The 12,486-nt window shown below is 49.6% G+C and overlaps 1 protein-coding gene across 4 annotated transcripts in view; it reads left to right on the forward strand.

Moving 5' to 3' along the window:
* The window catches only part of MYLK (myosin light chain kinase), a 230,189-nt gene that overhangs the window by 119,846 nt on the left and 97,857 nt on the right, over nt 1–12,486 (forward strand). For 3 of the 4 annotated variants that reach the window (XM_081138328.1, XM_081138327.1, XM_081138329.1), the window contains 5 exons: nt 1,181–1,199; nt 2,431–2,966; nt 3,529–3,735; nt 6,260–6,394; nt 9,648–9,800. In XM_081138328.1, coding sequence (XP_080994454.1) covers nt 1,181–1,199; nt 2,431–2,966; nt 3,529–3,735; nt 6,260–6,394; nt 9,648–9,800 — 1,050 coding nt within the window. The remainder of the gene's footprint in view (nt 1–1,180; nt 1,200–2,430; nt 2,967–3,528; nt 3,736–6,259; nt 6,395–9,647; nt 9,801–12,486) is intronic. The other variant, XM_081138330.1, reaches the window with a different exon arrangement.

A 12,486-nucleotide genomic window follows, 5' to 3' on the forward strand; every position in this document is an offset into this window, starting at 1 on the left:
GCCAGCTCTTCCTTTGAAGGGTCTTTGAATATGTGTCCTTCCTGTCCCCCTGGGCTCCATCAAGTCCGGCCAGGGAGAGCCGGAGTGTGTGGAGTGGGGACCTCGAGCAAGGTGGGATTTGGGGGATCAAGGAGGGAAATGACCTGCACTGCTCCTCCTCCTTTCTTACCTCCTTTCTTCTGTGACTTTTCTCTTCCCATTTTCTTCTGTTCCCAGAAACTATTCCTCCTTACTTTCTTTACCATTTTTGACCCAAACGTTTATCACAACCCACAGAAAGAAATGCATTCTGCATTGCAGCCCAGGACATTCATCTGTATATAAACGTATTTGACTGAAACAAGCTTCACGAAACAGTCCTGAGTGTACCGTGTGCACTACATGCCGGTATTTTCTGTTCCATTCTGCATCACCTGGTCCCAACCAAAGAATCTGGCTTCACAGCCCACTGCAGGCTCAGGACCTGCCGTTAGGCGTGGAGAGTTGTATATAAGCCATTCTTCCTTTACTTGCCGGAGCATTGAATTAAAGACCTGTTCCCTTCTGAAGGAATTAATAACAAAATGCTGTGTCACCTGGGATTTGTTTTAAAATGCTCCCAGAAAAAGCTCCACAAAACAAAGCAAAAGGATAGATAAGACTGGCAAAATATTGACGTTTCCTTCATCTGGGTGATGGCGTTCAGAGTTCGTTACATCCTGCTCTCTACTATTGTATATTTTGAAATTTTCCATGATAAAATTATAAAAAATAATGTGGCAGGAAAAAAATATTTTTTTTAGGAACTAAGTAAAAATACTCTTTCCCTTAACATTTTATAGCAGGTATTTCTAAAAAAAAAAAAAAAAAGTCACTTGGGGGTTGTTTTTGAGGGCCACATGTAAGTTAAACTGCTTGAGTTTGGAATTTTCAGTATGTGTTTACTTTTATTTGTCCCTCTGTCGGCTTTGGAAGCACTGACAGTAACCCCAAAGCTCGAGGGGTTAGTCAGATTAACCAAGGAGTTCAGGACCAGAGAATCTGAAAGGAGCGAGGGAGGTGGGACCATGGGTGAGGGGGAAGGTGAGCACTTAGGAAGTGAAAACTGAAGTAAATGGAAGAGGTTGTCGTCTCATTCCTTTCTCCTCCTGGTGTATAGAATATCCCACTAACAGTGTTCCTGCCCTCTCCCTTTTTCCAGGTTTGGACAATTCCAATAGGTATGTTTGCACTTTGTGATTATTATGTTTCCATCTTGAAATGTCCTGAATTTCTGAGTCATAGAGGGAGGGCGAACTGTTTGAGGGGCTGTTGTTTTATTTTGGGTGTAGGGGGAGGGACAACTGTTTGGAGGTGTTGTTTTATTTGGGTATAGAGGGAGGGTGAACTGTTTGGGGTGCTGTTTTATTTCGGGTGTTTCCTTTTGCTCCCCTATTGTAACATACCATCCGGGTTCGATACCAGGCTTGCCATCAGCGTTGAGGCTCTGAGACAGTGCTGTCGTCCTCCTGTGTCTGCTCAGTGTCCTCTCCAGCCAGCGTCACTAGGAAGGGCTCTGTGCCTGGAAGGCTGCCTTCCACATGCGGGGCCAGAACCCGCCCCCATCCATCTCCTCCTGCTCGGCAGCCTCCCCCCTGTGCAGGCCCTGGGTGCGCGGGGCGAGCAGATACCTGGTGTTGAGAAGGGCTTTCAACAGAGCCTCACAAATACTTAGTCACAAACCGTGATGGCTCTTGAGGAGGAGTAACAGAGAAGCGCACCTCTGTGTGGACAGAGGGTCAGAGAAACCCTTCCTGCGAGGGTGATGTGTGAGCCCAGGTGCGACGAGTATGATTAGCCGTGAGGAAGAGCTCAGGGAGAAAGTGCTCCAAGCAGGCGGGCACGTGTGGGAGCAGCGAGAGGAGAGGTGGGCGCTGGGGTCACCATGCGGCTCCAGCCCGGTAGGCCACGCAGACAGTGTCTTGTGAGGCTCAAGAGGCATCCTGCTGGCCTTCTCGGGAAGCTCAGTTTTGTTCTTAATATCATGGGAAAGCTGTTGGAAAATCTTGAAGCTTGAAATGACATGATGAAGGCTTCTGTATTTAAGATCCACTACGCTTGCTACGTGGAGCATGGATTAGAGAAGGCCTTGTGGACAGGGGAAGCGGTGGTGTGGTTTGAACTGGATGGTTCTCGTTCAGAAGAGAAAAAAGGCAGATTTAATACGTGTGGACAGAACAGGCTCTGGATTGGGCATGAGGGCCGGGGAAGCGTCGAGAATGGCTGCTTGTTTTCTGGCTTGGGAAACTGAGAAGACTGCAGAGAAAGACTTACTCTCACTTTCTCTTAATCTGTGGGCCGTTGTGATCCCTGGAATCTGTGCTTGTGATGAGTAATGCTTGTGAGTAGCCAGATGATCATTCTATTCCTCCTTCTCTGTCCTCGCTGTCCTCCCCACCCCCACCCAAACAGGTCCTCATGCAGGGGAACAAAGGCAGCCAATGCAGATATCAGGAAGGAAGTGACCAATGGAATCGGCCCGGGGCTGAAGCTGGACGGCCTGGAATCTGCAGCTGACAGTAAGAACTGCTCCAGCACCTGGAGAGGAGGCTCCCCAGCCTGGGCTGCAAGTAGCCAGCCTCAGCTCCCGAGGGAATCCAAGCTGGAGCTGCCTGGAGACCCACCGGGGAAGACCCTGAGAACACCTGTCCTGCAGAAGACTTCTAGCACCATCACCCTGCAGGCCACCAAAGTCCAGCCGGAACCTAGAGTGCCAGTCTCCGGTGCCCTCTTGCCTTCCCGAGATGAGAAGGAGAGGCCAACGGCTTCCCCTCCAGCCACCCTTCCCACCAGGCAGTCTGGCCCGGGAACCCAAGAAGTCATGAACAAAGGTGCCACCAGGAAAATCCCCATGGAGAGCCGGAGGGATTCAACCTTCCCCACATTCGAGAGCAAGCCCCAAAGCCAGGAAGTCCGTGAAGGTCAAACAGTCAAGTTCAGATGTGAGGGTGAGTAGAGCTAATCAAGGTCACTGGCCCCCACAGTGCAGCCCTGGGTGGCCACTCCCCTCCGTCAGCACAGTGGCCTGAGCCTCCTGTACCCAACCATCCCCTTGGATACCATTCACCCTAGAAGCCACTGTACAGGGGTCTTCCCTCAACAAGGACTTGGTCTAGTGATGCCCCTTGTTCTGGAGACATACCCATTGCTCTATTATTGGGCAGAGCATTAGCTTTGTGCCTTAATTCTCACCACCTTGGAGGGGAAAACTGGCCATCACCATCACCATCAAAACACCAGCCACAGGGTCTCCTTCTCTTTCCTCCCTTTTGCTGGTTTTGGCTCACCTGGAGACCTAGCTGTCACCCTGTATCCCTCCCCCTCCCCAAAGGACCTTGCCTCTGTCTTGGGTTGTTTACTTTTGTGACATGGAGGACTGAGGGGTAAGAAAGTGGACTCAAGCAGCAGGCAGCTACACACCAGACTGAGCTCTTCCCTGGGGTGCAGCCTTCCATCCCCCAAGCACAGTGTGCTCGCTGGGAACCTCACAGCCTCCACCTGGCCCTGTAGTTTCAGGGATCCCGAAGCCCCAAGTGACCTGGTTTCTGGACCGTGCCCCCGTGAGGAGACGAGAAGGCGCCATTGAGATTTATGAGGACGGCGGGTCCCATTACCTCTGCCTGCTGAGAGCCCGGGTGAGGGACAGTGGGAGCTACAGCTGCACCGCCTCCAACATCCGGGGCCAGGTGTCCTGTGACTGGACTCTCCTGGTGAAAAGTGAGTACATTCCTCTGGTCACCCGGGGTTCTTGAGGGGAGACTTCATATACTGCCCAAGGTCATCTCCCACACACCTCACCTAGGGTATACAACCCCACAGAAACAGTGTCCCCACACACATGCCAAGGCCAGAGTCATTGCCCCAGGACAGTGGTTCCTGATCAGGAGTTCATCAGAACCACCTCAAAATAAACTTGCTCAGGCCCCACAACCAGCCCTGCTGAGAGCTGCTGTTTTTAGGTTCCTCAGCTGTCTGAGTAGCACCGTGACTCACTTTTGTAACCACAGGGAACCAAGCGTTCACTAAATATAAGCATTTAAAGTAATGTGAGATGTTGTGGGATCCCACATCTTTTGTGTTTATTGTAATATCTGTTTATAAAAGTAATGCATGTTCACTGTGGGGAATTTAAACAATACATGATCCTATGATGCAAATAAATGATATTTTAATGTTTTTAAAACAACATCGACACTGCTGTTTGTATACTGCTTTCTATTCTAGTTTGCTCAAGTTACAATAGTATCTTTCTATACTATTTCTCTCTATATTATTTAGTATCATTTGAAAACATAATTTTTAATGGCCTTGTAATGTTTCATAGAATAATGTACCTAGTTTAGTCATGGTCTTATTGTTGAGTATTGAGATTGTTTCCATTTTTTTCACTCTTGTAACAAAACTGTGATAATGCTTTTACCCATCTACCTTCCTATAAAATTTTCCCCTTTCTCTTTTTTTCTATCACTGCAGAAATGCTGTCTGTTTCCCTTAGGGAGACTTCTCTTTCCATGCTTTCCCTTTCCACAAAGATTGCAGCCAGCAATGACTTACTCTCCCGCCATTATCTCGCCCCCTCCCTTTATCTAGAGGCCTCTTTCTTTTCCCTGCAGGCACATGGTCCTCCCTGTGCTGAAAAGGAAAGAAAAATCTTCCTTCTGCTCGACACCCCTCTTTAGCTCCTACTGTATCTCTCCAGTCTCTCTCATCCTTGGGCGTGCTGCCAGGTATAGGTCGTCTCTATGCCCAGCTTCTATTTGATTGTAACAGCTAACACTCCACCTGAAAAGCCTGCTCAGTGTGCCAGGGTTGGTGATAATGTTTTACTTGCGTTGCTCCATTTAGTTATTTCAACAATCTTACAAACTCATTATAGTGACACCCAATACTGAGTTCTAGGGAGGTTAGGGACTTATCCAAGGTCACGTGCTTTGTAAAGGAAGCCTACTTCTAACCCACGTTGGTCTGACATGGGAGCCCATATTACTTTCAATGGCTCACAAAGGCATTTCTCTAATGAGAGAATTTGACACTGATGGGGGGAAAAGTGGAGGTGGTGCCTCCCCACAGCTCTTGGGTAGCCCTGTTCATCCCTTCCTCAGGGCCGTCATCAGAGGCCCATCACTCTGACTCCAACTGCTCCTCCACTGCCTACTCTCCCCTTAGGGGAGCTGGTCTAGGGCAGGAAGTGTGGGTGTAGAGTCAGAGAGCTGGGCAGCCTTGCTTCACCATTGGACTTAACTATGGGAAATTATTAACTTCACCTGTAAAATTAGCCAAGGTAGCAAACTCAGGGCTTGTCATGGTCACATCTGGAAGAGGACCTGGCACACAGTAAACCCTCAATATTAGTTTTTGTCCTTAAGCCCCTGCAATGCAATAATATGGCATGCTTCTCGTCACTGTATTGAACAGCTTATCTTGAAAGCACAGGTGAGATACCTTCTAATCATCACGTCCAGTTACGTTTTCTCAGCTCTCAGTGGCCTTGACATTTCTGCAAAGTGTTCTGGTCATTGTAGAAGAGTTGATCTACTCCTATTGCTCTTAATTAAGATCCTCAAACTACAAAGTGCTCCCCAGTTCACCAATGCACAAGCCTTCTTGGAAGCTCAGCTGGGTGGTCCTCAACTGGAATGTGCATCAGCATCATGAGGGAACTTAGTAATGTGTGGTCCCGAGCCCCCAGTGGCTCTGAGCCATTGGCCTGAGGTGGAAAACTAGAACACATAGGAGTCTGTCATCTGATTTAGTCCTAGAGTTGGAAAAAATGATTATAATAACTTAGAATTGAAGTGTTCTCACCAGTGAGCTACTCCATGTAAAAAAAGATTCACAGGACTGTGCAGTCACCAATGGGACATAAAGAAGATAAGAGACAGTAGAAAGAAGAGTAGGACCAAGAAAGGTGGGAAGGAGGAGCTCCGGGGATGCTCCAGGATAGCAGAAGTCAAGACAAGACAGGAGGTGCCTGAGTCCCAGGGAGAGGAGGCAGGCCCAGGCCCTGAGCACGCCCTGACCTGGGGTGTTCTGTGATGGTGAAAGGCCCTGCCAGTTACTCTGCCTCCAGCTCCAGGTCGCTACACTGGAAGTGTGCCCGCTTCCAAGTGTGAGGCCTCCAAGGAAGCCCTGGGTGTCCAGAGCAGCGAGGCGTCTGCCTGCAGGACTTGGGATGACTAGTCAGTTGCCAGAATGGGCCAGCCGTGATCTGAGATGGCCGATCTATTCTTTGCCCTCGCAGGACTGGCCATGATGGAGGTGGCCCCCTCATTCTCCAGGGTCCTGAAGGACTGCGCCGTTTTTGAGGGACAGGACTTTGTGCTGCAGTGCTCGGTGCAGGGGACCCCGGTGCCCCAAATCACTTGGCTGCTAAATGGTGAGCCCCCTGTCCCAGTGCCCGACCCCAGTGCCCTGCCCCAGTCCTCCGGCCCCTTTGCCCTGCCTGCATTCCCACTTGGCTTCCCGTTTGTCACTCTGAACCACACACGCATAAGAAGGAAGCACAGGCTGCAGAAAGGGGATGGGACCGAGAGTCTGCTATTGCCTGCAGGGGATACCGGGCAAGTCACTGCTCCTGTCTGAGCCTTGAGCTCCTCGCCACCAGAAGGAAATAATGCCGCCTACCTTCCAGGGCGGCGGCTGTGAAATTAAATTAGATCCTTTATATAAAACAGTTAACGAAGTGCCTGGCATATAGGTGCACAAGCAATTTAGTTCCTTTTTATATGGCCAGACTCATAATAGGCCCTCAATAAATATTTGTTGAGTCAATAAATGAACAAATACACCAAATTAATGAACCATACTAGAAGTTACTCAAAGGACCTGGTCTTTTATTTAGTGGCAGGTGGTTTTCGGGTTCATAGACTAGTAACTCTTTTTAATGTTATAGTCCTATGGAGACATGCCAACTTTTTGTAAAATTTTTATTTATTGATTTTTTGAGAGAGAGGTGGGGGAGAGAGAGAGATACCGACTTACTGTCCCACTTACTTATGCACTCGTTGGTTGATTCTTGTATGTTCCTTGATCAGGGACAGAATGTGCAACCTTGGTGTATGGGGATGACGCTCTAGCCAACTGAGCTACCTGGCCAGAGCACCAACTTCTTTTGTTTTGTTTTTGCCAAGTAACATCCTTTTTAAAAATTATTATATATTATCATCCTTCTCTTTTTAAAAATTTATGAAATTGAGCAAGGTCTGCTTTGAGGATCAACTTGGGATGGAACAGCTGCCAAGAGTCAGGAGACAAGGGCACGTGTCCTTCTCTGCCATTGAGTGGTTAGGTGACCTTGGACACCCCACTTTACCTCTCTGGACATCAGCTTCTTTATCCATGAGGAGATGGGCTGGAATAGAAGGTTCAGGGTTTCAGCCAGCTCTCACAACTGATAGAATAGGTTCCTTAAGGGAGCACATAGGTGTGCAAGCACCCATCACCTATGGACCAAATAGTCCCAGCTGTTTCTGCACCATTGATGGGTTTGCTGCCTGTAAACCTTCCTTGTTGGTATAGTTTGTTAGACTTTGATGGAAATTATCTTTAGTCAGTGAGAGAAGGTGATGTGTAGTTTTTCTATGTGTCATCTACTTGGATAGATAAGTGAGAACTGAGTTCTCCCTTCCCTCCACCCTCCTTAAGAACAGAGCTCCTGTTGGATCCCCTGGATAACTGCAAGGAGGCCGCCTCCTTGTGGCTGGAACAGAACATGGACATTAAGGACTAGTGATGGATCTGAGTAAGAGAGTTTCACTTCCATTGGCTCAGAGTCCAAGCCAGAGGGGCAAGAAACTTCTTCTGTAAAGGGCCAGATAGTATTTTCAGCTTTACGAGCTACATTGTCTCTGTCACAGCTACTCAACTCTGGCTGTTGTGGCACAAGAGCAGCCAAAGACAATATATAAACGAATGAGTGTGGCTGTGCTGCAGTAAAACTTTATGAACACTGAAATGTGCATTTCATACAATTTTCACATGTCATGAAATAATTTTCCTTTGATTTATTTTCAACCATTTAAAATATATAAGAACTATTCTTAGCTGTCAGGCTGTACAAAAACAGGCTTCCCGTCAAATTTGGCTCACAAATCGTAGTTTGCTGACCCTGGTCTGTGCCACTCAGGCCTGAAAAGCATCCCCACCTTCTTACTCTTGGTGAATTTTGGCATTTCCGTACTCTTACCACTAGAGGACAATCGTGTTCAAGTTGGGCTCCCTAGGCTGCTAACTGGTCTTAGCCTCCTTAGAGCTGGGAGAGTTCTGTCTCTGGATTCTGAGTACGTCTTCTCTGGGGCCACCATTTCATCCCATCTTGTGAGGACAAGATGAGTTATGCTCCAGGAGAGCTCTCAAACAGCTTGTCAGCACATGTTTAGATAGCAGAGCCCTTTGGCGTCAGTCTTGGGATGTACTGGAATTCTCAAGGAAGAGAAGTGTTAGGATGTGATTTTCACGAAAAATAAAAACCAAGAGCAGTGTTCAGCCCTCTCAGTATCAAGATCCTGGCCCTTGCCTTCCCCAGCCCCACTTTTATGCAGTGTCTAGGCCGGGCAGAGCCTCTGCTCTCAGGTCTTGTGCTTGCTCGAGGCTGCCATGGAGATGTGAAGTGTTGTTGCAGAAGAAAACATTGCATTGCAGGGAGAGCGCTTCTTCCTGTACTTTCTCCCTCCCCTACTGCCCACCCCCACTTTTATGAAGTGCAAACCAGGACCCTGTAGCCTAACAAGGGAAGAAACTGACAGTTGCTTCCTATATGGTGAACAGACACATTCCTGCTCTGAGGCCAGAATCTTCAGTAATGAGGTTTTTGGGTGTGTGTTTTTTCCTGAAATGAAAGTTTACATCCTGGAATAACCTGAAAGCCCCAGGAACATACAGCATTGGAATAACCTGAAAGCCCCAGGAACATACAGCATTAAGGGAACCCCTGAAGTTCACAGCATGTGTTTCTGTCTCCATGCAGGATTTTGTAAAGGGCCTCTTGTGGAAGGGTCTCTGGGAAGAAGGGGCCAAGGTCATTTTTCATCCCCCATGTCTATCTTTTTTATGAACCCGAAAATGCACCTTATCACTTAAAAGGAATGCACCTAGCTGCAGCATTGGGTTGAGATTTTTGGTAAATATCTACAGTGGGATATGGAATCATTGCTTCTGGAAACTTCTAAAAGGAGCCATGAGTCTCCCATTCAGTCTGGCCAAGGTCTGTTCTGCCTGAGACTGGGCCATGGGCTAGATGACCCTGTAAGATTCTTTCCAGGCTCAGAATTCTGTGAAGTCCAAGGGGGGGACTGTTCATTTAAATAGAATGCACAGAGCTATGTCCCCTTCCCTCCCGCATCTTAAATGCCTCCAGAACCTCTCCCCAGGCCCTCCAGCCCCAGTCTCTTTCCTTTACCCCACACAGTTACTCCTCTCCTTCATCTCTCTAGCACCTGCCTCTTTCTCCATCTTCAAGGCTCTGCCCAGGTGCTTTGCGGGGAGCGGAGGTACTGATATGTCATTAGCTCTCAGTGGATCTGAGCAACCATGGAAGCATCAGGGTCACAACAGCAGCCATGCTGAGGTCAAGGCTCAGGTCCCTACCTCCAGCGCTCCCTGGCCTGAGCCTCCTGTGCTTCCCTCCACAGAGCAGCCCATCCAGTATGCTCACTCCACCTGTGAGGCCGGCGTGGCTGAGCTCCACATCCAGGACGCCCTGCCGGAGGACGATGGCACCTATACCTGTCTGGCGGAGAACCCCTTGGGAAAGGTGTCCTGCAGCGCCCAGGTCACTGTCCATGGTAGGAGCCTCTGCAAACACATCTGTTTTGAAAAAAGGGCACTGCACCTGAGAGCAGGCAGGTGGAGATGGCCTCCAGGAGTTCACAGTGACAAGGGTCTCCCAAGGGAAGTGGACATGCAGAGGCCAATCCCCACCCCTTATCTCACCAGGGCTGAGGGAAGAAATGGAAAGGAGGCAAAGACTCCTTTGGCTCGAGCAGCTCCTGATCTGGTAGGACGAAAACTGCACACCGAAAGGTGACCTCAGAGGAATATCCTTATCTCCTTAAAACTTAGGGCTCTCACAAAGGACCCCTCACATGCTGGAGAACACCAGGGACAGAGTGCCAGTATTGAGGCTCCTAAAGGGTCTGCCCCTGCTTCTTCCCACCACCCCAGGCTTGTTTTTATACATCAGCCACCAGCCTGGTGTACAGTAATCTGATTATCAGGGTCATCCATTGATCCCCGCCAAGCGCTTAGTACCAGGAAGTGGCAAGGCAGCTACAGAGCTCACGACAGAGCTGTCTGGTCTGTGGTATCAGAGGTGGTGACAGTGCCCAGGAAAGTGCTTCTCGGGTCCAGAGTGTGCAGGTAAGCCTGACTCCCCACCCTCACCCCTGGCCTGGGCCCTGGCTCCTTTGTGTGACTGAGGCCTGAGTACTTGAACTGGGTGCTCTGTACTCTGCTTTCCCTGCCGACAGCAGGAGGACCATTTCTGCTCGCTCAGTCCTCCCAGGGAGAATGTCCCTGTAACATGAGCAGCCACCTGGAGGTTTGCATGGCCTACCCCAAAGTCTAGCGGTGGCAGAGAGCCAGATGGGGTTCAGTGGGCATGTCGTCTGAGATGCTCCCTCACTAGCTTCAGCCAGTGCCTGCCCGGGGTTGCCAGTGTTAAGATTGGATTAGACAGACCCAGCTGAGCTGATCGTCCAGCTGTAAGAGGGGGACCCCAGATAAAGGATCAGAAGTCCTGTAGCCAACCCTGCCTCCAGGTCTGTGGGAGGAGTGTGTGTGGGGGGTGGTGATGGCCCATCCAAACATGTTTTAAAGCAGAAACAGAGAGGTTCCGGCAAGAACTCTGCCAGACCATTTGGACTTGCTCTGAGAGCAGCCCTGCGTGAGTGAGAACCCCCTCCGAGTGTGGGGATTTACTGACCTGTGAAGGCCAAGCAGAGGCTCAGATACCATAAATGGTGAAGGAGGCTGAGAGACGCAGCCATATGCCGAGGCCGCTGCGTCAGGGCTGTCTGCACAGGGATTGGGGCAGGCAGAGCCTGGCACAGTGAGACCTCTGGCTCTGTGCCCCAAGGCACTTGGGAAGCTCGAGTCCACCTCCTGTGCCCCTCACGACACAAACTGTGGAGTTTTTCTTACTTTATTGGCAGCTCCTTTGGCTCCAGGTCCTCTGAGGGCCGCTTAGGGGGATGGGAGATGACTGCAGTGGAAGCCTTTGCTCCCCACTGTGTGTGCCGCTGTTCTGTCCTCTCCCTTAACTGCCCAGGTCTGGCCTCTCTGCTGCCCTCAGTGTGGCTCTGAGTCATGGTTGGAGCACAGTTGTGGAGCCAACTACCTGGAAGTGAATCCTTCTCCAGTGCTCACCAGCCCTGCAACCTGGGCTGCTGTTCAACCCCCCAGGCCTCACCTTCCTCTTCTGTGAAATGGGGACACTGATAGCCACCCTAGTACTGTGAGGGGGAAATGAATGAATATGCACAATGTCTTCAGAATATAACAATTGCTCAGTAAGTGTGTGCTGTTACAATTGTCCAAAAGGGCCCTGACCTTTAAACAATATAAAAGTTTAAAATGCCAGGTCTAAGGAGCTGTCTTACCAAAGGATCAACTTTGTCACAGTGGGCGGTTGTCAGTCTGTCTGTCTGTTTTGGGTAAAGGGAAGAGAAAGTCAGAGGCTCAGAGAAGGGAGCCTGAACACTAAAGCCATAGTCTCAGGCACCCCATTTTAGGGGCTCTGGCCACAAGAGGGCACCATCCAGCAATGCGTCTTCCTCTGGTTGTCTGGGTTCCAGGGCGAGCTGTTTCTGAGGGCTGCTCTGCAGGGTCAGTGGGAGAGGTCAGCCAATAGTTTGCTGAAGACCAGATGTGGGGACTCTTTCTCACCTCTTTAGTCTTTTGCCAAGGTTTTGCAATCATCCAGAAGTTGCTGGCCCAGCACTCTGGCATGATTTCTGCAGCCACTTTTTCCTGCTTTCTCTGCCTCCTCTCCTTTGTATCCCTTCCTCCAAAACTCCAGCTAACTCCCTCTTACATATGTCTGTTCCTCTGGGAGGCCTTCCCTGACCACCCCAGAATGGGTTCTCTTCCCAGCTGTACCTCTCTTAATATCACTGTGCTTATGTACCAGCAGGTCTTTGTTGAGCATTTACTTTGTGCCAGGCTTGTTCTGGGGAAACTTCAGGGAATAGGACAGAGAAGCTCTGCCTTCATGGCATTTACATTCTGATGGGGAGACGGGTAATACTCAATATCCAGTTTAATTAAACACTGACAAGTGCTATTAAGAAAATGAGAATAGAGGAGGGCAGAAGGCTTCCAATTTTAGTTGGGTGATGAAAGAAGTCTCTACAAAGAGTTAACTTTGAGTAGAGTCTTCAGTGAACTGGAGAAAGAATGCCCCAGGCGGGCGGTACAGCACATGCAAAGGCCCTGCGTTGGGAGCACCTTCAGCCTGCCTATTCAAGGAAC

This window comes from Miniopterus schreibersii (genome assembly GCF_964146895.1).
Source record: "Miniopterus schreibersii genome assembly, chromosome: 5".
NCBI lineage: Eukaryota > Metazoa > Chordata > Mammalia > Chiroptera > Miniopteridae > Miniopterus > Miniopterus schreibersii.